This window comes from Anopheles cruzii, chromosome 3 (assembly GCF_943734635.1).
Source record: "Anopheles cruzii chromosome 3, idAnoCruzAS_RS32_06, whole genome shotgun sequence".
NCBI classification, from domain to species: domain Eukaryota; kingdom Metazoa; phylum Arthropoda; class Insecta; order Diptera; family Culicidae; genus Anopheles; species Anopheles cruzii.
The window spans coordinates 75,881,364-75,901,677 of record NC_069145.1 but is presented as its reverse complement, the minus strand read 5'-3'; the positions used below and the strand labels follow the sequence as shown (position 1 = coordinate 75,901,677).

The window sequence follows — 20,314 nt, the reverse complement described above, 5'->3', positions numbered from 1 at the left end:
AATGTTACTTTTTATCCGAATAAATTAAGAGGTGAGCGAGCGCAACTCATGGCACAAAAGCGCCTGACGAAGTCACTAGAAACTTTTCACCCTGTGTGCCGGTGCCACAGTTGATCCGTGCTACGCTGTCACTCACTGACAGTTCGCCAACGTCAACGGATTTTTACTGCGTTGTTTTTCGGCTTTTGGCTGATTTTCGGCTTGTTTGAGCGCGGCTTGCGCGCGAGTGTCGCAGCGTTCGGCATTATTTGTGTCGTTGTGCGTAAACAATAGCATCCGTTCGTCGATTGCGCTTCCGGTTCCTGATTCGTTCGGCCGGCCGTATTGTTAGAATTCGCGGCAAACTGCGCCCCGTTGTTTGGCAGGCAGTGGACGCGCCGCTGTATGTTGTGTGCGGCGCTGTGTTTATATTGTTTGTGGCGTGTTTGTTGCGTGCGCTGAGCGTTTATGTGTTTCCGTGTGGTGGACGGGTGTTTGCGGCAACCAGAGTGGTGGCACAGCAGGGTGCTCCGCAGTATGGACAGTATGAACCACGTTTACTGCAATTCCGCCACCGCCACCGTGGCCGCCGCCGTAACAGTGACATCATCACCGATGACCGCGACCACGACCACCGTCGTCGCTTCGCCGGGCGTTACGATGCCAACGGCAACCGTGATCGAGTCGGCTGCGTCGTGTGCGTCGTCAACAACCACCGGCGGATCGCCGCCGGTGATGTTCGACGAGGACGCCCTGCCCGAACTGCCTCCGATTGATGACGACGACGAGCCGGAGGAAGAAGAAGAAGAAGATCAGGACATGGAGGATGGCGAGGACGACGACGACATGCCCGATGACGACGATCCGGACGAGGATCCATCCGATGGGGACGACTTTTCGGCCAATGCTTCGTTGAGTGCGCTCAACGAGGTGAAGCAGATGCAATCGATCCTGCTGCTCCACTTGGACCTCATCCAGGAACAGGGCGATCAGATTCTAACCAAAGACAAGGTGATCATCAAGCTGAAGGACGAGAACGAACTGTTGCGCCACCAGCTGGAGCAGGCGAACAAGCGCCTTACGATGGCCCTGCTGCAACTGCAGCAACTGGGACAACCGGTACCACACGAGCTGCAACAACAGCTTCAGCAACACCAGCAGCAGCAACAGCAACAGCAACAACAACCACAACAACAGCATCATCATCCACCGCAACAACATCAAACACAGCCACAAAAGTCACCAAAACCACCGAAAGCGGAAGGAACGGTATCGCCGCTTACGATTCGCAGCCAGATGGAGAACGGTCGGTTGAAGGCGGTCGTCCTGAAGAACTCATCAACCGCCGGCTCGTCCCAGTCGCCACCCTCCTCGTCATCCGTTTCGTCCACCGTGCTGGATACCGCCCTGCAGCCCGCGCATTCGTCTTCGCCGCTCCGCAACTCGGAGGTCAGCAGCACGGTGTCGCTAATCAAGGAGGAACCGGTGGAAGTATTGTCCCCCTCGATGGCTGACGGTGAACCATCGATGGCCGCATACTACGCGGACGTCGAAATTAAAGCCGAAAACAACGAGGTCGATGGAGAAATCTTTCTCAACTACTCCAAATCGGACGACGATGAATCGGCTTCGCCACCGTCGAGTTTCGGTGAGGATGAGCGCGAAGACGAGGACCCGGAGTCACTGACCGAAGGGGACGCGCGGGTTCCGGTGGTCGACCAAGGATGCTACGCATCGAACGATGGCGACAGTCCGATGCAGTACACAAGTGACGATCTGTCCAACGAAGTGTGTTTGCCGGGTGGTGGGGAAGACTCCGAATCGGTCTTCGTTCCGATGATAAAGATGGAGTGCACCGATGAGCCACAACTCTTGGGAGGGTACGATCACGAAGCCGAACGAAACGCACAGGATAGCAGCGACGTTGAGCAGGACGAACCACTGGTAGAAAGTTCCGCCAAAGTGGAGGAAGGGCCACCGGCTGATAACAAGCACTCGATACGGCTGGTAACGATGATGGCTGGGGATCAAAACCCAACGACGACAACGACGGAATCGGAGCGTTTGACAGGCCATGAGCAACCGAAAGAAGAAAGCAACGAACCGAGCGCCGCTAGCAGCAGTAATAACAACAGTAATCACAGTAACTCTAACAGCATTCACTACAACCCGCACTGTGGCTCTTCCGGTGGGAACTCATCAGATGGCAGTTTGGTGAAGCAGCAGGGATCACGGTGTGGCAAATCGGGGATCGGTACCAATGCGACAGCTTACATGGTCACCCGGAAGCAGTATATCAGCTGCAACTGGAAGGACGATGCGATCGCCAGCGAGCTCGAGCGGCTCCTGTCGAACGGGGCGGCCGAGCTTGAGATACCGTCGTGGAGTGTAATCGAGGAGAGCGAATCGTCCGTTCCAGGGAGCCCGAGCTCGGACGATGTGCCACTCGCCGAAGAGATCCGGTCACGGGAAAACATCACCGACGAAGCGTACCTAAAGCGCCACACAAAGCTGGAGATCGACGAACGGCGCCGCAAGAAGTGGGACGTACAGCGGATACGCGAGCAGAAGCACATCGAGCGGCTAAAGAAGCGCCAGCTGAAGGAGCTACCGGCCGAGCAGGACGCACCGAAAGCGATCAGCACGTTTTATCCGACGGTTGAAACGCTCAAGCACGTCGTCGTTACGGACGATGTTCCGGTTCAAGCGTTCGGTGAGCTCATCCCTCTGCTGCCCGCATCAGGCTTCAGCCTTCCGTGGCACCAAGTGAAGTCGAACGGAGGCGCCGGAGGGTCCGGTGGTGGGCCATCGTCGTGTTCGTCCTCACTCGCTCCATCACTGCTATCGTTGTCCTCTTGTTTTGCAAATCCCTCCACCAGCAGCAGCTTACTACCTGCACTGTCCTCGTCGGATGTGCACCATCGGAGCGAGCATCGTCAGCATCATCCCTACTTGCAGCCGGTACCACCACCACCACCGCCGCCGTCGTCGGGTCCAAGCATACCACATAGTAGTGGGTTCGGATCGGCGGCCAGCTTCGAATCGAAAACCAAATTCCTGCACCGACTGGCACCGAGTTTGCTGGCACAAAAGCAGCGCTTCACGAAGCGCATGAAAAAGGAAGTTTAAAGCTGCTTGCGCTGTAGCAGCTGAAGGGCACCGCACTGTTACAACAATGGCTTCTTTCCGGCGTTCCGGGCGCTGGAAAGTGTGATTTCTGTTCTGTTGGTAGATTAGAATTAGACACTGTATGTTCGTTTGTGTGCGTGTGCAGCTGCGGTATGTATGTCACTTGTCACGCACTGCACCGCGCTTTTGTGGCCTGTGATCTTCCCATAAAAGAAGTGCCGGCCATCGATTCTCTTAGTTAAATTAACCCCCCTATTATGGATCTCGAACGGAAATTCTACCGTTCGAGTGAACACAACAAGAGAGAAAGCCGAATACAGCAAGAGAGAGGGCAGAAAGAGAAAGCTATAGCAAAATGAACTCAAAATGAACGGAGTGAACGTTCGAGGACTCGAATCGAGTTCTATGATAGGGGGGTAAGACCTCATAAAGTGATTCCGTTGCATTACAGTGCAGAAACGAGGCTTTCCGATGCACACAATAAGAGGAAGAAAAAGAAGCAGAAACTGTGGTAAAACGGGCGAAAGCAGGGCAGTAAACAAAATACAAAATTCGTAAAGTCGTCGTAAAGTGAGAAAAGAAAGAAAGAGAGAAAGTGAAATAAAACATAGTTTTAAAGGAATGTAAAGAAAACTGAACCATAAATGAGTTGTTTTTTTATTTTGAAATTCCGAAATGCTCTATAAAATTAGTTCATTGGAACCGCGATTGCAAGGATACACTTGAATTTACGAAAACGATGATGAAGATCCGTGTTATGAAAGGAAAGGGAAAGTTATTGATAAAATGGAATTGTATTTGAGTGGATTTTCCTTTGTCGATCCTTTACTGTTTTTTTTTCGACCTTTATGGTTTGGTAAACTGCAACCGACCGGCCGGAGTACCTCAGTAACCTGCGTATACGATGACAAAAACTAAGCAACACGTTTCGGGAAACTTAACAATGGCTTTATTGGATATTTTTCTTTTTTCATACAGAACGTGACACGAAAAACGACCAAACACAGTGACTACGATATTTAAAATGTATCCTAAAACTTAAAAAAACTCCGCTGTCCACTGATGTGCCAGCGGGAGTGACAAAACGCTTAGTTGTGTCGTACAAAAAACACCAAAAATGATCGTCAACCGTATCGCAAATGTTGATAAATAGAATTAGAAGTCACCTACAAATAAACTTAAATGAATATTATGTTTTACCCAGATCGCTTTTGTGGAAACAGACTAATTTGTCTTTAAATGAATTCAAAATTTAAACTTTGAAAACTTTGCCCGATTGCGGTTTTTTTTTATCGCGATTGAATAACGATACTTCCGCGCGGACGATCTTTGGTTACTTTGACTTGTTTTATTGTTTGTTGGCTTGTAGTTGGTTTCAGTTATATGGGATGAACTCTATACGGTACACATTTTTTCAACGTTTGTTTGGTTTCTATAATTCATAGCAAATTTCGGACATCCAACATAAACCCTGGTACAGGGAATCACTTTGGGATTACAACCCAGGGAGAGAAACCCAGCCTTGGGAGAGAAAAGTATATAAAATAAATTATTTAAAAAAATTACTATTATTTTCTGTTGATTTGATTGTTTAGTTTTGTTGATTGACCTGTTTTACTGAGAACCGTTGCAAAACTCTGGAGAATAAATTCGTTCACAGGTGCCGTTCGATTACACGGGTACACGTTGGATTACACAAAAGACATACCAAACACTATCGCAACCGGGACACCTGGCGTTTTTGAGATTTAAACGGGGTAATTAATTCAAAGTTTGCCTAAAGAACTTACAAATGTAGTAAAACATGTCTTAGGGTGCGCTGAGTAAAGCTCCAAAACTGACCAGCACAATTCGGGACCAAAGCTTTGGGCTGAACAAGAGCGTGTCGTCGTCGGATGCTTGTCCTGTTTGATTACATATTGCACTATTTTGATTGCTTCCTGGTCTCAATCGAGAATAGGGTGGGTGTGAATTTGTTTAACTATAGAACAATAAAATCTCCTTCTCATTTTCAGTATAAAACCCGATTTAAAGCTCTCCCGACAAGCGCAACCACTGTCTTGGTGGGCAAGGCTACCATCAATGGAGGTGTGGTACTTCCGGAGACATAAATACACGTTTCTTTAATAGTTTTACCAGATGGATGGAGCAGGTGGATGGTGTTAACGGTGCAACAGTTAAACTATGTTAATGTCGCAGACGGTGAGGCTCGAGGCTCGAGTGCAGCTCATCAGTTCAGATCGTGCACGCACATTCACATAGTCTTTGGAAGAGTGATTATTTGCATACGAGGGCTGATCAATAATTTTCGCGACATTTGAATTTTCTCGAGCTACGTATATCCGATTTTCGATTTTTTTGTGGAGTTAGGTTACTACACATGTCAGTAACTTATGGTGAAAAGTTCGGTCATTTTGAGTAATCAGTCAATTTTTGACAGCTGTTTTGCTTGGACGTGTTTTGGCTCATCGTCGAAATTTGTCTCTTCCAAAAACTGAATGGCAAAGAATCTTTATCAAATTCTGTGTGAAAAACGAAATTAAGAGCTCGGACGCAATCGAAATGTTGGCTGTGGCTCATGGTGAAGCTTTTAAGACCAAAAGCATTGCTTATCGGTAGTTCTAAATTTTGTCAGAGGTCCGAGAAGATGTGAACTTCCAAAAGCCAAGTTTGGTCGAATGTGAACAGTTTTACTTACAATTTTCTTCGATTGCATGGCCGTGGTGCATTATGAGTTGTTGCCAGAGGATAGAATGGTCAATAAAGAATATTTCCTGAAAGTTATGCGCAATTCGTCAGAAGCAATCCGTTACGAATGCCCGAATTTGTGGAAAACCCGAAATTGGTTGTCGCGCCCCTCCTCACACATCGTGGTTTCTGCGCAAATTTTTGGCCAAAACAACACACTAATGATGCCAAAGCTAACGTATTCTCTAGATTTGGTCCCCTGTAACTTTTTCCTGTTTTTTCCTTTTTCCAAAACTCAAATTACAGCTTCATGGTCAATTACTTTTGGAGTACACAAAAATCGACGATGAGTCAAAACACGTCCAAGCAAAACAGCGGTCAAAAATTGACTGATTACTCAAAATGGCCGAACTTTTCACCATAAGTTACTGACATGTGTAGTAATGTAACTCCACAAAAAAATCGAAAATCGGATATACGTAGCCCGAGAAAATTCAAATGTCGCGAAAATTATTGATCACACCTCGTATGTGGTAACACTGGTGACACTGTTCAGCCTTCGCCTTTTGGTGCCTTGGTTAGTAAGTCTTACAAATGTGCTCCGTGCTCGGTCAAATGTCACATGTCACACAATAAGGTCTTCACAAAAGGCTCCCTGGGCAAGAGCGAGGGTTTTCGTCGGGTTTGTTTGGGTAACATTCCAGCATCAGCTACGGTTCCAGGACTGCCTCATCAGAACCAGAACGAAACCAACGTTGGGGTGGTTTCGTTAGGTTGAAGTGCTAAAAAAATCACAAACTTCACGCGAGGTGCATGCTCTCCAACAAACACAGTTCGTGTGCGTCACAGTGTCCGTTCACGGCATTAGTACAAAAACCTTCTTCAGACTTCTACGGGTTGAACTACTTAAAATTGGACTAGAGTTTGGGCACATCGAGATAACAACAGTGACACAAGAGTCGATATCACTACAGTCAGTTGAATAGCTAGGCGGGATCCTCTGCCACACTGGGCCACCCGTTCCTCCTGCAAGAAAGTGAGACGGATAAGAACCACGACGAAGGACCGTGGACGTGGGCCAGTCACTTACGTCTGGGTGCTCCGTGTAGCACTCTTCCAAACGTCGGCGGGGAAGAAAGTTGAGTTTAGTCTTCACGCACGGCAAACCGTCGGTATCGTTGTGGTAGATCACCTCCGGTGCCGCGGAGAGGATCACTTTCTCTGCCTGATACTCGTTCTCCACGATGATCATCAGCAGATTGGACCGGGGAATCCGCTTGGCAAAGTACGGTGGGTACAGAAGACTGTCGGACGGAAAAGTGGGATCAGCCATCGATGATGATCCGAGGTGGATCGTGCTAATACTTACCTATCCAGCGATGGCGGAGGAGGTTCGTAGAAAAATCCTTCACCCTTGATAAACTTGTCCTGCTGCATCACGTACAGATTGGCCTTCTTATCACACGGCTCGTATACGATATCGGTTTTGATCTCTTTCGGTCGGTTGAAGTATTCCTCCTCTTCATCGACGTGTATTTTCTTCGGCTTGGCAGGGCGTGCCTCGTCGTAATCCTCGTACTCGTCTGCAAGAGTGAAGCGTTCAGAAGTCACAGCCATAGGTTAGCCAAAACCCAAATGTTCCTAGTTCCTAAGCTTTACGTACGTCCACCGTAATCGTGACTAGGTATGCCGTGCACCCAAAAGTCAGCCCGGGACAACATGATAGCTACTTCCGCAATCAGCCACTTCAGTCCTAGCATCACCAGCTTTACCGGCTGTTAAGGCAGTTGAAAAACAAACCCATTACAAGCGATACCAACACGAAAAGAACGGCCAACATTTCAACTCACGTGCATCAACGCCATGGCATCGTTTTCGACAACTTTCTCGTGCTCGCACAGTCCTTGCAGATCGAACACGGAGATCATGATGAAGATCTCCTTGTCCACCATCGACTGCATAATAGAGCCTTCGATCTCGCCAAAAAACATGCCCGTGTGGTTCGCGGTTTTCGACAACACCACGTATCCGTTATTGTCGATCACGTAGCAATCCCGGGAATCGGAGGCACACGTCTCAATGCAGCCGTCGCACTGAAAAATAGCGCAAATCAAGTCCAACTCTTCTATCTGCCCCACCGATCTTCCGATGGTAGACCGTCCTGTACCGTCGTTTTTGAAGTGATCTCCATGAACCGATCGTACATGAGCGAGTGTGAAAACTGAAAGCCCGTCACACAGCCGGGCGCCTCCAGACCACCGTCGCGCGGGAAGATTGCCATGCTGGCCGTCACCTTCAGCTCGCCGTCTTCAGGTGGGTCCGATTCGTGCGGCACCGAGTACACAAAGCTCTTTGGGTCGATCTTATGCTGCAGGATGGCACTCCTGTACCACGTTTCGTCGATCGCCTTCTGGTGGTAATCGCCAAACTCGCTGTCCGTGTCCACCTCGACCTCACCGAAGATAAACTGCCACCGGGTGAGCCCGCTCATGGTGGCCACAAACCGAAGCGTTGCATTGTACATCTCGATGATCTTGCGCTTATGGTCGTCCTCAAACTCCCACTTGCTGTAACTGTTGTTGGTTACTTTGGCGTCGAAGATCAGTAGCTGCACCAGTTCCTTGTTGCAGTAGTACGCATCGTCATCGAGCGTTTTGCGGCCACAGTTGGCTGCAGCGAAAAGATTGCATTAGTTGCGACACCGAAGAAGTGCATCAAAGCCAGGGGCCCGGACTCACGTTCATCGGAATCCTGATCAAAATCCTCCGGTTCCGGTTCGTATTGTTGCGAAAACTTCCACGTTGGCTCGTACAGTCGCACCAGAAAGTGGCTCAGTTCGTCCTCGGGCGTCTTAAACTCGTGTCCTTCGAGGTAGTGGTACTTACAGTAGACCCTGCAATAGTTTCGTTCGCATTACTCTCTGACCTTGGGATGCGCTGTGGCCACCTCGAACGTACCACTCCGGATGAACCTTCCAGTTGTCGCCGACGAAGAAGTCGGAAATGTTGATACCCATGTGCTGGTTGCGCTTGATCTCGTCGCCCACCTTTATCCAGGTACTGCCGTAATCGTGCGGCAGTACCAGGCCCAGCGAGAACGGAGTATTTTCCAGCGGGGCGTAGTAGTAGTCCTGGTATTCTAGCGAAACCCGTCGCATTTTGTCGTAGTGGAAGCGCACCGGCAGCTTGGTCATGTTGCCAAACTTCGAGTCGACCAGATGCTGCCGCAGTTCCAGTATCAGCGGACTCATCTCACGCCCCGTCATATCTTCGACCTGGCGCGTAATGTTTTCATCGTATATCTGCTCGATCTCGGTCAGGTCGATACTGTTGTAGTTCTCCTTCAACCGGCCGTTGTAAACGGGACGCAGATCCGGATGCATCAGGACGTACCCGTTGTTGCTGACAATGAACGAGTACCCGTTGACGCCCAGCTTGTACGGTAACGTCAGCTCGTCCAGATCCTCGACGGGAATGTCTGTGCCGGCCACACCGAGCAAACGGGCCGTTCGTGTTTCATTGTAGTGGTTGGCCTTTCGATCGTATGCTGGCGCACCGACGGCTATCATGAGCCGCGGAGGCTCATCTTCATGGGCCTCCGTTAGAAGATTTTCCTGTCAAAAGAATAGCGAGTCAGGCATCGGTCCTAGGGTCGAACACCCGCGAATACTCACGGCGGTGTCGGTGAAGGCGTGTGTCCAGGTCGGTGGATGCTCGACACCCTGCAGCACCAGCGGGGTCGCTATCACGCTTACATACTTCAGCACCTCCTCTTGTACCTCGTCCAGCGATTGAATGTGCGAGTAGTAGCCCCGGTTCAGGCAGGCCATCCACTGGATCTCGCGCACCTTGGTCACTTCGCGGCCAAGCAGATAGGTGAAGACACGCACCGGTATCTTGGTACCGTTCTCGTACCAATTGTACGCCTCAAATACCTCCGTGATGTTACTTGGCACTCCGTCGGTGATGAGCATGATGGCCTGGTTGCAGCCACTTACCGATTCGTTGCAGCGACGAATTTCACGGTACTGTGTGGAAAAAGCGATGGCACCGTTTAGAACCGTGGACTACCACGTCCACCTCCCTTCCAGAAAACTTACCTTCTGCAGCAGTTCGAACGCCGCAATGAAAGCCTTCTTCACATTGGCATACCCCTCCGGTAGCAGCTCTCGGACGTACTCGTTGAAGAAGCGCATGTTCTCCGGTGTGGCTTGAACCAACATGTCCTGGAAAGTTTAGTTCAGGTTTAGTGTTCCCAACGCACGCTGCGTCAACTTGGCGACCCACCTGAAAGCACGGAATTAGGGGATCCACATCGTTCGAGTATTTGTAAATGTTTATAAAATCGTTATTCGAAAAAGTGTCCAGTATGCTCTTCACGGTTAGCTGCGCGATGTAGTTTCGGTAGCCCGTCATCGAGCCGGAATTATCGAGCAGTATCACGATGTCCTTCGAGCAGGTGGCCGTTTCGATGTACCACGAGCGCTTCCGACAGTCGAACGTATCCACGTGCTCGCGGTTCCACTCGAGGGCCGGGTAGTGGCGCAACATGCCCGTGTACGAGCCAAAGTACTGCCACGATAGGGCCGGATCAGACTGGTAGTTCTGCATGAACACCTCGTCCAGCGACTCGGACCACTGGAGGGCCTCCAGCACCCACGGGTAGCGATCGTACACGTTCTGCGGCACGTGCACCGAGCTGTAGTCCGTGTTGACGGAGATGTTGAAGAAGTGCGTGTCCGAGTTGAGTGACATGTTGCGGTACATCCACTGGTTCTCCTGTAGCGTCTCCGGTATTTCTGGTTCCGGTCGGCCATCGATCTGCAATCGGAAAGCTTCGGTGTAGTCAGTGTTTTGTGTCCCCCTTCTTTCCAGACCACGCAGTATGTAACACACATTCGAGTACTTGCTGGAGTAATACTCGAAGGTTTCGGCCATCGTTTCATTGTAGCTAAACCGTTCCGACATGTACTCCGCTTGGTTGATGATGCATTTGATCGCGTCCATTTTGCGGATAAACATCAAACCCACGTTCTCGACGATGGACTTGATCAGCGCCGTACCATCCTTGTGCTCGACCCGAGCATTGTAAGCTTTGTATTTCTGAAACGGCACAACGGAAGCGCTGCGATCAGTGACACCCGCTCCTCGCACGTTGGACAAGATCAAGTACTAACCGCCGTAATTTCCATCGCCTTTGTCATCGTTTGTGCCAGCTCCCACAGCTCTTCCCCAAAGTTGTCGGCCCACTTTTCCATGCTGCGGAGTCCATCCATGGGGCGGAAGGGGCCCAATAATTGCGTTAAAATGTGTAGACGACAAAAAACCGACAGAGAGAGAGAGATGAGAAATTGACATGGGCACCATAATCAAAGCACCCGTAACAGGAGTTAATAGGTCAGATTTCGATTGTGACAAACGATGATGTTGAATAAACGACGGAGCGGAAGCTAGCATAGATGCGTACAACAAGATCTGTCGGCCGCTTGGCAACGCTCGGGACGATAGCTTGATTGAAATCCTCTCAAGTAGTTCAGACACATGACACAATACCGCAAAAATGATGCATCTTCGAGCTACCGAGATGGTATTTGGTAGGTTGAATATCCATTAAAAGAAAATAATACATCTCTTTTCGATCGTAACAAAATTAAAAATGTAAATCTTCGAAAAACTATACTAAAAATAATAAAAATATATAAATTTGATGTGGAACACAAAGAAAATACGAAAATCTGTCAAGATTTGTCCACTTTCATTTTGCACCTTCATTTTCTTTATTGTTCAAAAGCTTGCGAAAAGCAAAATAAAATATCGAGAAAAATCCTCCAAATGTCTAGCCTATCTCCTAATGGACGCAAAGCAAATCGACACGATTGTTGTTACCGACCGCGTGGGACGAAAGATTTGTTGACAAAACAACCCGCGGCCAAACCTTGGCCCTCAATCCCAAAACACGGCTGTCTTCGTGCGGCGGGCGACCGACCACGTGCGCGGCCAAACAGTGTACGCGTGTGTGCGGGGGGTCATGGAAAACGGGGGAAAGCCATCGGTGGTCGGCGACGAAAATAGCATCCCCGCGGTTTCGTTAAGTTTTTCCCAGCCTCACCAACACCAACACGACGGCGGTGAATCTACAGGCTTTCCCAATGACGACGGGACCATCTTTTCCCTGTCAGCCAACTGTCAACGGGCGGGACCAGGAAAAACCTGCTTTCGTGTCCGCGTTTGTCGAGTTAGAATTGGGAGAATTCATTTCACTTTTCAGAACGGCAACAAGCCCGAGCGTCTCCGGCACGGGACTCCGACATATCCGAACTACCTTACTCACATTTCCGTTTCCACCGAGGCGCTGACGGGCTGGTCGGGTAATTTTATCCATAAAAGGCAAAGTATGCTGCCCAGCAGAAACTTCCTGCTGGCCGAGCCAGCACCAGGCAGTCGCATCCTGGGGCCAGCGCTAGTGATGTTGCCCGGACACCGAGATGGGCGGCTGGTCTGGTAGCGCGGCTAGTGCACTAAACTCTATCCTATCGAAGCACTGTAGCGCTCTGCTGCGGCTGACTATCCTTCGGCTAGCTGCACCTCCTCATATCGAAGCGATACCGTCACTGCACGAAGTTTCCGGCTTCGCCAGGTCCCAGCTAACGATGGTACCGGCGGTATCAGACGGAAGTCACCATGGGGGGAAAGCTGAGGCCACTCCGGAATTTCGACCTCTGTAGCGAACCGCAACCGCACGCACGCAGCGATGGAAAACTCGGGCGAGCTCGCGCTCGCTCCTTTGTTGACTGAGTGTGTGGATGGTGAAAAGTTAACGAACGATTTTCCCGTCTGCTCCCAACACTAACACACACACACGAGTGCGTGCACGCGGCTACATCTGTCAAACGGCTCGGCGCATGGCATTTTCCTGTATTCAAATTTCCGTCCAACGTAGGCCGGGGAAAATCGTTAACATTTCGTTAAACGGTGGTACTAAGTAATGAGGTCGAACAACTACATCGATTAAGCAATCGGTCACCAAAAGCAATCATGGAATAGTAGGCCCTGGCGGTTATTACGTATTGTGATGTACGGTAGTAGTTGACGCAATAGAAGATTGCAAATAATAATCGGTTGAATAATCGAGTATCGAATAGTTAAGTATCGAAGTACAGGCTCTGAAGAGCTGCGGCCCAAATTCGAAATTTTTTTTAAGCTTTTTGCATTTTTCACGATACTTTTGATTCATAATCCAATGAAATGTGTAATAATTCCACGAGGGGTTCCCATGTTTGTAATAAGTCAAGCTACTTAATATGCCTTATCACATGCACCTAACGTGTTACACGCCATGTTTCGTCCCGCATCAGCGTCCTTCTGGTTCGCGTAACAACACTAAGAATATAGTTCAACTGTTTGGGGTATTTGGGGTGACGTGGGATTAAGAAGCTTGCCATATCAATACGAAAACTCCAAGACCCTTAACCTGCGTTCCACGAGGGCCAAGAAGCTGGGCACCATTTGTAACTGCAATTATTTTCGCATCGTCACGAAACCTTTCACCGCGATAAACGCCTTGTCGCGGTTTTTTTTTCGGCGTGCTCTTGCCTCGCCAATCGAGCCATTAAAAATCCAGTGACATGAACTGGTTTCAAATTAAATTTGGGTCAATTGAAGAATGGTCGTAAATTTGAAATTCTCTCAGAAACCATCCTTAGCAATCATTCGGCCATGTGTAGAAAAGACGGTGCGTGTCTGTTTAGGCAGCATCCGGCCCGCGGTCTTCTCGATGATTAGTTATCGAGAAGACCGCGGGCCGGGTTTTATTCTTTCTTCTTCGTGTGGTGCCAGTTCGGAGAGGCAAGTCTGCTACTTACTACGGCGGCGATCGAATTTATTGACCGTAAAGGCCTTTGGCAAACAGGAATCATTGGTCGCGGTGTGCTCGTTGGGTCGGGCGGGTTGCCCTGCGATTCGCCGAACGGAAGGCGTTTGATCCTTACTCTCGGCGTGCGGTGTTCTACGAACCGGAGCGGCTCGGAGCGAATCGTGGAATTCCGTCTCACGTGGCGCAGCCAGAGAGCGAGAGCTACCGAGAAAGAGAGAGGGAGAGATCCTGTGACCTTCACAAATTGGTTGTCAAAACAGAAACCATGTGACTCACTGCCGGCGTTCCGGCTGGCCTTATTCGACGTGTTTGGGGCTGGGTTTCTCCCGGTGGCTCTCGTACGCCAGGAGCGGAGTCCTAGGAGCGTTGGTTGCGACTTTTCTGTTACTCTTTTTTTTTGTAAAAAGTAATTCAAAGTCGCACAAAACGGGATAATTTTTAAATGGCACGAAAGAGCTCTCAGTTCTTCAATTATATGTAGCTATGTGTTAAGAATACATCAGTTCGATAGAAATTATGTTCGAAGATGCTTCACCTCTTTTCTTGTTTTCTTCTACCAGAGCCAGAATCTTCCATCCAATTGTTCTGTCCCACCGTACGCGCAGAAGAACAAGATTTAGTAGACTTCTTCCAACTCTTGCTCACTTCGTGCCTTATTTTCGCATGCCTCGTGTCGGTTTCGGACTTCATTTTTATGCCTTTCCAATTCTTGCCCTTAACTGCTGCTCTGCCCAGCTGCGAGGCCCTGTGGTCTCATCTCGGCGCCCGGCGTGACTCTCGGAGATTCCTTGGAGGCCTGACGCCCTACTGTTCCGAGGCATTCCTCACCGAAAACGCAAACCGGGGGGCAAAAAGTGCCAAAAAACCCCGTGCCACTGTTGGGCCCTTGAGGCAATGCAGAACAAATACAACTGCTTCTCTCGAGCTCCAGATCTGCTGCTGCCGACTCACTCAGGCGTTGCCGATGCGATACCCGTGGCCGTAGGAGTACGCGCGCGCTCCGGACCGCGCTTGTCGGGGCGAGCCTTTTGCGAGCCTCGCCCGGCGCTGTTCGCTCTTCGCAAGTTCACTCCGGGTCGTTGGCGTGAGTTCGCAGAACGCTGCGGAAGCTGGTCCCCGAAAGTGTATCCGCATAATCCGCACCGAGGCGTTTCGATGCGATCCGGCGAAGAAACGGAACCAGGAACGGTCCGTTCTAATAACCAAGCGTGCTCCCGCGGGAGCCCGGATTGACGAGTCACGAGCCAGGGTTCGCGAGAACGTCAGAAATTAGAACATTTGATCTAGCTCGCGGCCGGTCAAGAGATCTAGCTCGCGGCCATTTGGTAGCTGCTTGGCCACATCGACGTCGGCACATCGGCAGTGTAATTAGCTAGTTTTTTTTTTCGACCTGTTTACGACCACAAACGGCCCCGACCGGGCGAAGAAAGGTGTGGTTGGGAGATGCAGCAAAGGCTCCGTGATGCGTGAGAGAGCCCAGGTGAGAGTGGTCCGGTTCGGCCGCCCGGAAGCCCCGGCATTGGCCGGAGTGAGACACCCAGAGAAAGCAAACGCACGTTCTGGCCACAGCTCCGGAGTTCGCCCCGAACCAGCTCAGAGAGTGAGTGAGTGAGAATGAAAGAGAGCGAGAGCGCAAATTTTACGGCTCGCTTGTGGCCGCAGTACCCGTTCCGGAAGGGCAAACCACACGCCGGCAGAGTTTTGTCAGCCTTCCTCGAGCTCACTCCGGAGCTGTGCACACACGGTGAACGCCCGACATCCGCTTCCAGAGACCCACGCCGGGGCTAGTCGAGGATTCTCGCTGCGCCAACCGAAGGATACTCGCTGGGTATGGAAGGACCGTTCCGGTGCTGGTGACAGTTCTTGCTGCGCCGTGAATCTGTGAACTCCGGGCGAAATCCCGGCGGTTGGACCGCCGGTGAACGAGGCCAGTGTTCCGTGGTGTTCCGCGATAGTGCACCGGCATTGGCCGCATGTGTGTGCGTGTGTGTGTTTGCCGTTTTTGTGGGTGAAAGAGAAACAGTGCGCAAAAGGCCACCACGAGAGAGAGAGAGAGAGTGAGAGAAAACGGGCCCGTAATAATTGTAGGCTCTGTGAGGCTCCGCGGTACGCTTCGGCCGCGTGTTGGTCGGTCGAAAGACGAAATCAGGTGATTTTTCCGCATCCACTCGCGGCGCATGGAAAACGGGACCTGCGGACCTCGCGGTCTACGCGGTTCGCGTCACGCCAGACCCGGGAAGAGCGGTGTCCATCAAAGGCTCGCGCGGCGGTCTGCAACCATGATTCAATAACAATGACGGTCGAAATTGAATCAAGTGCTCCTTCGCGGCCGCTCGCCGCCGTTTCGTGAGGCGGTTCCCAAACTGTGACACTATGTTGCGACACCCGATCGTCCGAACCCGGGGCCGGAGCATTAATCAATGTTGCCGCCGGTCCACAGCATTATTCCTTCGCAGAAATGGCCCACCGATTGTTTGTTGCACGCGGGATGAAAAGAATGCACAACGATAGGCGGGCAATCGGCTTTCGATCCGGTTCCGAGCGTGACCGAGTACCGCGGCGAAATGTCGTGGCAGAAATGGCCCCGCGTAGTCGATTAATTGACACTAATTGAGTTTCTTCCAACCGCGTGCCCGGTGCCGGGTGGCGTGGCCGTGAAAGAGGGTCGGCCGACACTGGCTACTACGAGCACTACGATTGTGCAATCGCGAGTTGTGAAGCCGTGTAGGAAACGGAAACACGCGGCAGAAAAAAAGGCACGCAAAACGAAAAGAAAGACACGAGCAACGAACGAGCCGAGAGCCGTCCCGTCGACAGAACGTCCCACGGTAGACCCCGCGTGGCGCCCCGCGACGAGTGACACACCGAACGAAATCCCTCACATAATCGCCGAGATTAATCGGATCAGCCTCTTTCCCGCTGGCTGATTTGCACCGGTTCCGGTTCGCCGCCGCCGACGACCCGGACCCGGTTCCCGGACCGTAATCGGCCCCGACATAATTGACCACTTTTTAAAGCTTTTAAAACTTTTAAATCGTCCTAATCGATTTGAATAGGCCGCTTTCTTCCTCGTTGGCCCGCTGGGTCCGCTTTTGGCCTCTTTTCAATTGTGCGGTCCTCGAAAGGATCTCCTGATTACTCGGTATTACTTTCGCTCCGACGACTTGCCGTTTCGCCGCAGAGTACGTTGATCGATTTTTTCCGTTATTTTATAAACCGACCGGTGGTCGGCGGTTCATCTTCGGGGCCAGTTCGAGGCTGACCTCCCCCGGATGATGGCACGATAAATCAGAACCTCTCGCTGGATTAATACACCCATCACCGGCCATCACGCCATCGGAACGAGCTTTTAGACGGATTGCTTGGATGCTAGGCTAAAAAAACTCGGAGCGAGATCCTGCCGCAGATAAATCCTTCTCGGTGGTTGGATAAATGATCCGAATGATGTATGCGTGTGCTCGGTGCAGTTACTGTTGGTGGCCTTTCCCGTTGCACCGATTGCGGGCCCGACCGAACGGTCCGAAAAAGAAACACGAACTCCCGTCATCGGAACTAGTGCGCTGCGGTTCATTCGCCAGAACCAGGGAGTGGTCTTTCCCGGTCGAGCGCGCGCTGAAGCCGCCGTCAGCTGCGGTTCGCGTTATGCACCGGATTCGGTTCACTTCGGCTAGAGAGCTCACGGCGCGGATGATGGATTGGCCCCGCGAGCTTTCCCACGAACTGTGCGCACTGAACTTTCGGGAGGTGGAACGAATTTGTTTTCATCTTTTCTCATTAGTTTTCCTTTTCGCGCTCCCTAATGCCGCGGTTTCGCCCGCTGTCGTCGCGTCGTTTGCTCCGCATTTTCGCCATTTCACCGCCGGCTCGTTGAGATTCGTTCGAAGCTGTTTGCTGTTTTTTTTTCTTTAATTATTTTGTTTCATTGCTTCTATCGATCGTTCTGTCTTACGTTTCTTTGCTCTTCCTTCAACACAGGTGTTCGTTTGCTTTTGGTTCGGATTTAATTTCGCTCTAGGTACGTATAAATAATTTGATTTTTTTTCGTTTTCGTTTTTTTCCTTTTACTTTTGCATATTTTCAACTCACCTTTTCGCCACGGAACACACTTTCTCCATTATGATGGCCCACACGAACGCAAACACCCCTAAAACATACGGTTCACGGCTTTGGGACTTTACATGTCGGGGCGATTTGTCCGCTAGTGTCCATGTCCAGATGTGCTGTATCGGGAATAATTAAAGGTTTTGCTCAGTTTTTTTTGCACGTGCATGTAACACTCTCTCTCCCTTGCCGGTGGGGTCTCCGTGTTCGGTGGAAAGTTTTGGCAACATATAAAAAATGCACAACACAAAACAAATTCGCAACACACAACGGGGGACCGAAACCCCGAAAGGGAAAAAAATATGTCGGCAGATGACATTCGCCACGCAAGACCGGGCACGGGGCACGGAGCGGGTCCTCGAAAGTAAGGGAGAAGCATTGGACAAAAAACCTTCCCTAACAGCTGTGCTGACGGGTGCATCCTTCATCCTGTGCCCCGACGGTGTGGCCCGGGCACGATGCAGTCGCAACTGCAGTTGCCTGAGCACCCGGGCACCGGGATGACGGCACAGACTCGACAGACGCTACCGGTGATCGTTTCTCAAATTCTTTCGGTCAATAAAACCTCCATTTTCAGCGGGTTGAAAAGTTTCGCCAGAATCGGCGCGGCCATATCGATTGGCGGAAGATGAATGGTGCGGCATTGGCGATATGGGGCGGGTTTTTCGTATCGAAAGAATGGCCCAGATACCGGTGGGCAAAAAAAACAGGTTGGCAACAAAGAGCACTGTGTGCCACGCTTCGGGAGTTTTGTTGACTTACGGGGATTGCCAATAGCGCCTAAGTTAAAGAGGAGTACCCTAAATCCCTTAAACAGCTACTTCAACTCTTCAAACACGGCTCGAAACAAAACCGCGTTTCGTGTGTAGTTTTCCAGCAAAATACTCGCCAGGCTCTCCGGTGAAATTGGCTACCGTTTTCGATTAAAGTGACGCCTGCATCTCGGCGAGTCAGCTTGCAGTGCAAGGTAAAGAAAGTGCACTTTCGAGGTAGCGACACAAGAAAACCCGCACCGTCGCAGCGTGTTTCCTGAGACTCTTGTCAGAAGTGTACTTAGCGTGCCATTGTTGAGACGATGCAGCAAACTCGTCTCAGCACATCCCGTGCAAGTAACCGACGGCCCACAGGGAACCCCTTTTAAGATACGAGACTCCCGAAGAAACTCGGGCTGCATCTGCCTCAAAGGATGTGTCCGTGTTGGGACGGGGGCAAGAAGCACCCGCACAGAATCTGCGCCTTGGCCGGATAAATCGGCTGAACTAAACTTCCCATCAGTCCCACCAATAGGGAATTGATGGCCCAACCAGCCCACCAGCCCAGAGCCCACCACCTATTCCGTACACCAGAGCGCGGTTGTCGCGCGTAGTCCAAAGTCTTCCTTTTGTCGCTCCGGGAGCACGACTTCCGGGCGACGGCCAACCGACGATAGCCCATAAAAGTGTCAGCATAAACCTTTTATCGGAAATTTAAGGTTTCCTATGAACCGTCGGCACACCGATTCCACCGAGCGAGCCTGGTCCTGCGACTGTGGACGACCACACCAAGGCCCCTCTCTGGCCACCGTCACTTGTAAGTTGTGCGGCTGCCACAATTATGCCGAAACTGTGCCAAAATGGGTCACAGATACCCACGTCCTGGCCCTAAGCCGTGGCCGTGCCAGAGGCGCACACTGACTTTTGTGTGGTTTCCGTTTAATTAAGGCCGTACGTCATCGGGTCGCGCCGGTCGTGCAGGGCCAGGTGCACTGTCTGTTTCGGTGGTTCTGGCCTTCCGGATCACTTCCGGCAGCTCATCAGCCAGTTGGTTGGTTGATTGAAAAAATAGGACTCCTTAATTGCATTACCATACGACCGCATGACAGCATCGGGAACGAGTAATTTCCCAAGTTCGGTTAAGCTATTGGATGAAATGTGGCGATGACTTGTTCGGAAAATGGCTGTCAGTGGAACCCGTTCGGCCCGAAAGGAAGAATTTGGGCCATAAATTGCGCACACGATGCACTCCGATGGATACAGTATCCTGGATCCAGTAACATTGTAACTGTATCTGCTGATAACTTCAAAGGACTTGAATCAATTTAACCATGAAGCCGTGATTTCACGGAGCTAAGCCCAACTTGGTCGTTTAAACTGCCAGCGATGCAAGGACACACCAAGGGCATTAGGCTGTGGCTAAGGGCATCCTGGGCGGGGCCTACGGAAAAAACAAAGCATGATTGATGATGTATAAAACCGATGAGCCGTAGGAGGCAATCGTCGCCCGTCGATGATTTTACTCACCCACCAAAAGCGGCGGCGGCACCAACATAAATATGCTAATGCCCGCGCCTGGTCGCGCAGACTCAAAGTTCCAAAACAAATATCTCATGAATTTCGTGCATCCCATAATTTGTCCATTATTATTGTACTGTTTTTCGATCGTTTCTCTATATATTTTGCCACCCATTGTTTGCCGGCCCGTTGTTATTGTTCCGTTGCGCTGCGTTGGCTGATTATTTTGCGTTTACGTTACGCTTCTGTTGGTGTTCCGGATGCGAACGAACGAA

The 20,314-nt window shown here is 50.7% G+C and overlaps 2 protein-coding genes across 2 annotated transcripts; one reads left to right on the top strand and one right to left on the bottom strand.

Annotated features, from left to right (window-relative positions):
* The first annotated feature begins 343 nt into the window (after window positions 1-343).
* On the top strand, window positions 344-3,326 carry LOC128271004 (uncharacterized). The gene is made up of 2 exons (XM_053008433.1): window positions 344-1,127; window positions 1,224-3,326. The coding sequence occupies exons 1-2, from the start codon at window positions 448-450 to the stop codon at window positions 3,106-3,108; spliced, it is 2,565 nt and encodes an 854-aa protein (XP_052864393.1). The 5' UTR covers window positions 344-447; the 3' UTR covers window positions 3,109-3,326.
* A 3,118-nt stretch (window positions 3,327-6,444) lies between these two features.
* Window positions 6,445-12,495, bottom strand: LOC128271942 (voltage-dependent calcium channel subunit alpha-2/delta-3). The gene is made up of 14 exons (XM_053009634.1): window positions 12,127-12,495; window positions 10,973-11,054; window positions 10,692-10,898; window positions 10,083-10,616; window positions 9,896-10,021; window positions 9,470-9,823; window positions 8,754-9,409; window positions 8,535-8,689; window positions 7,964-8,466; window positions 7,647-7,889; window positions 7,460-7,571; window positions 7,166-7,379; window positions 6,887-7,100; window positions 6,445-6,822 (listed from the first exon to the last, which is right to left on the bottom strand). The coding sequence occupies exons 1-14, from the start codon at window positions 12,240-12,242 to the stop codon at window positions 6,703-6,705; spliced, it is 3,636 nt and encodes a 1,211-aa protein (XP_052865594.1). The 5' UTR covers window positions 12,243-12,495; the 3' UTR covers window positions 6,445-6,702.
* Between the last annotated feature and the right edge of the window lie 7,819 nt (window positions 12,496-20,314).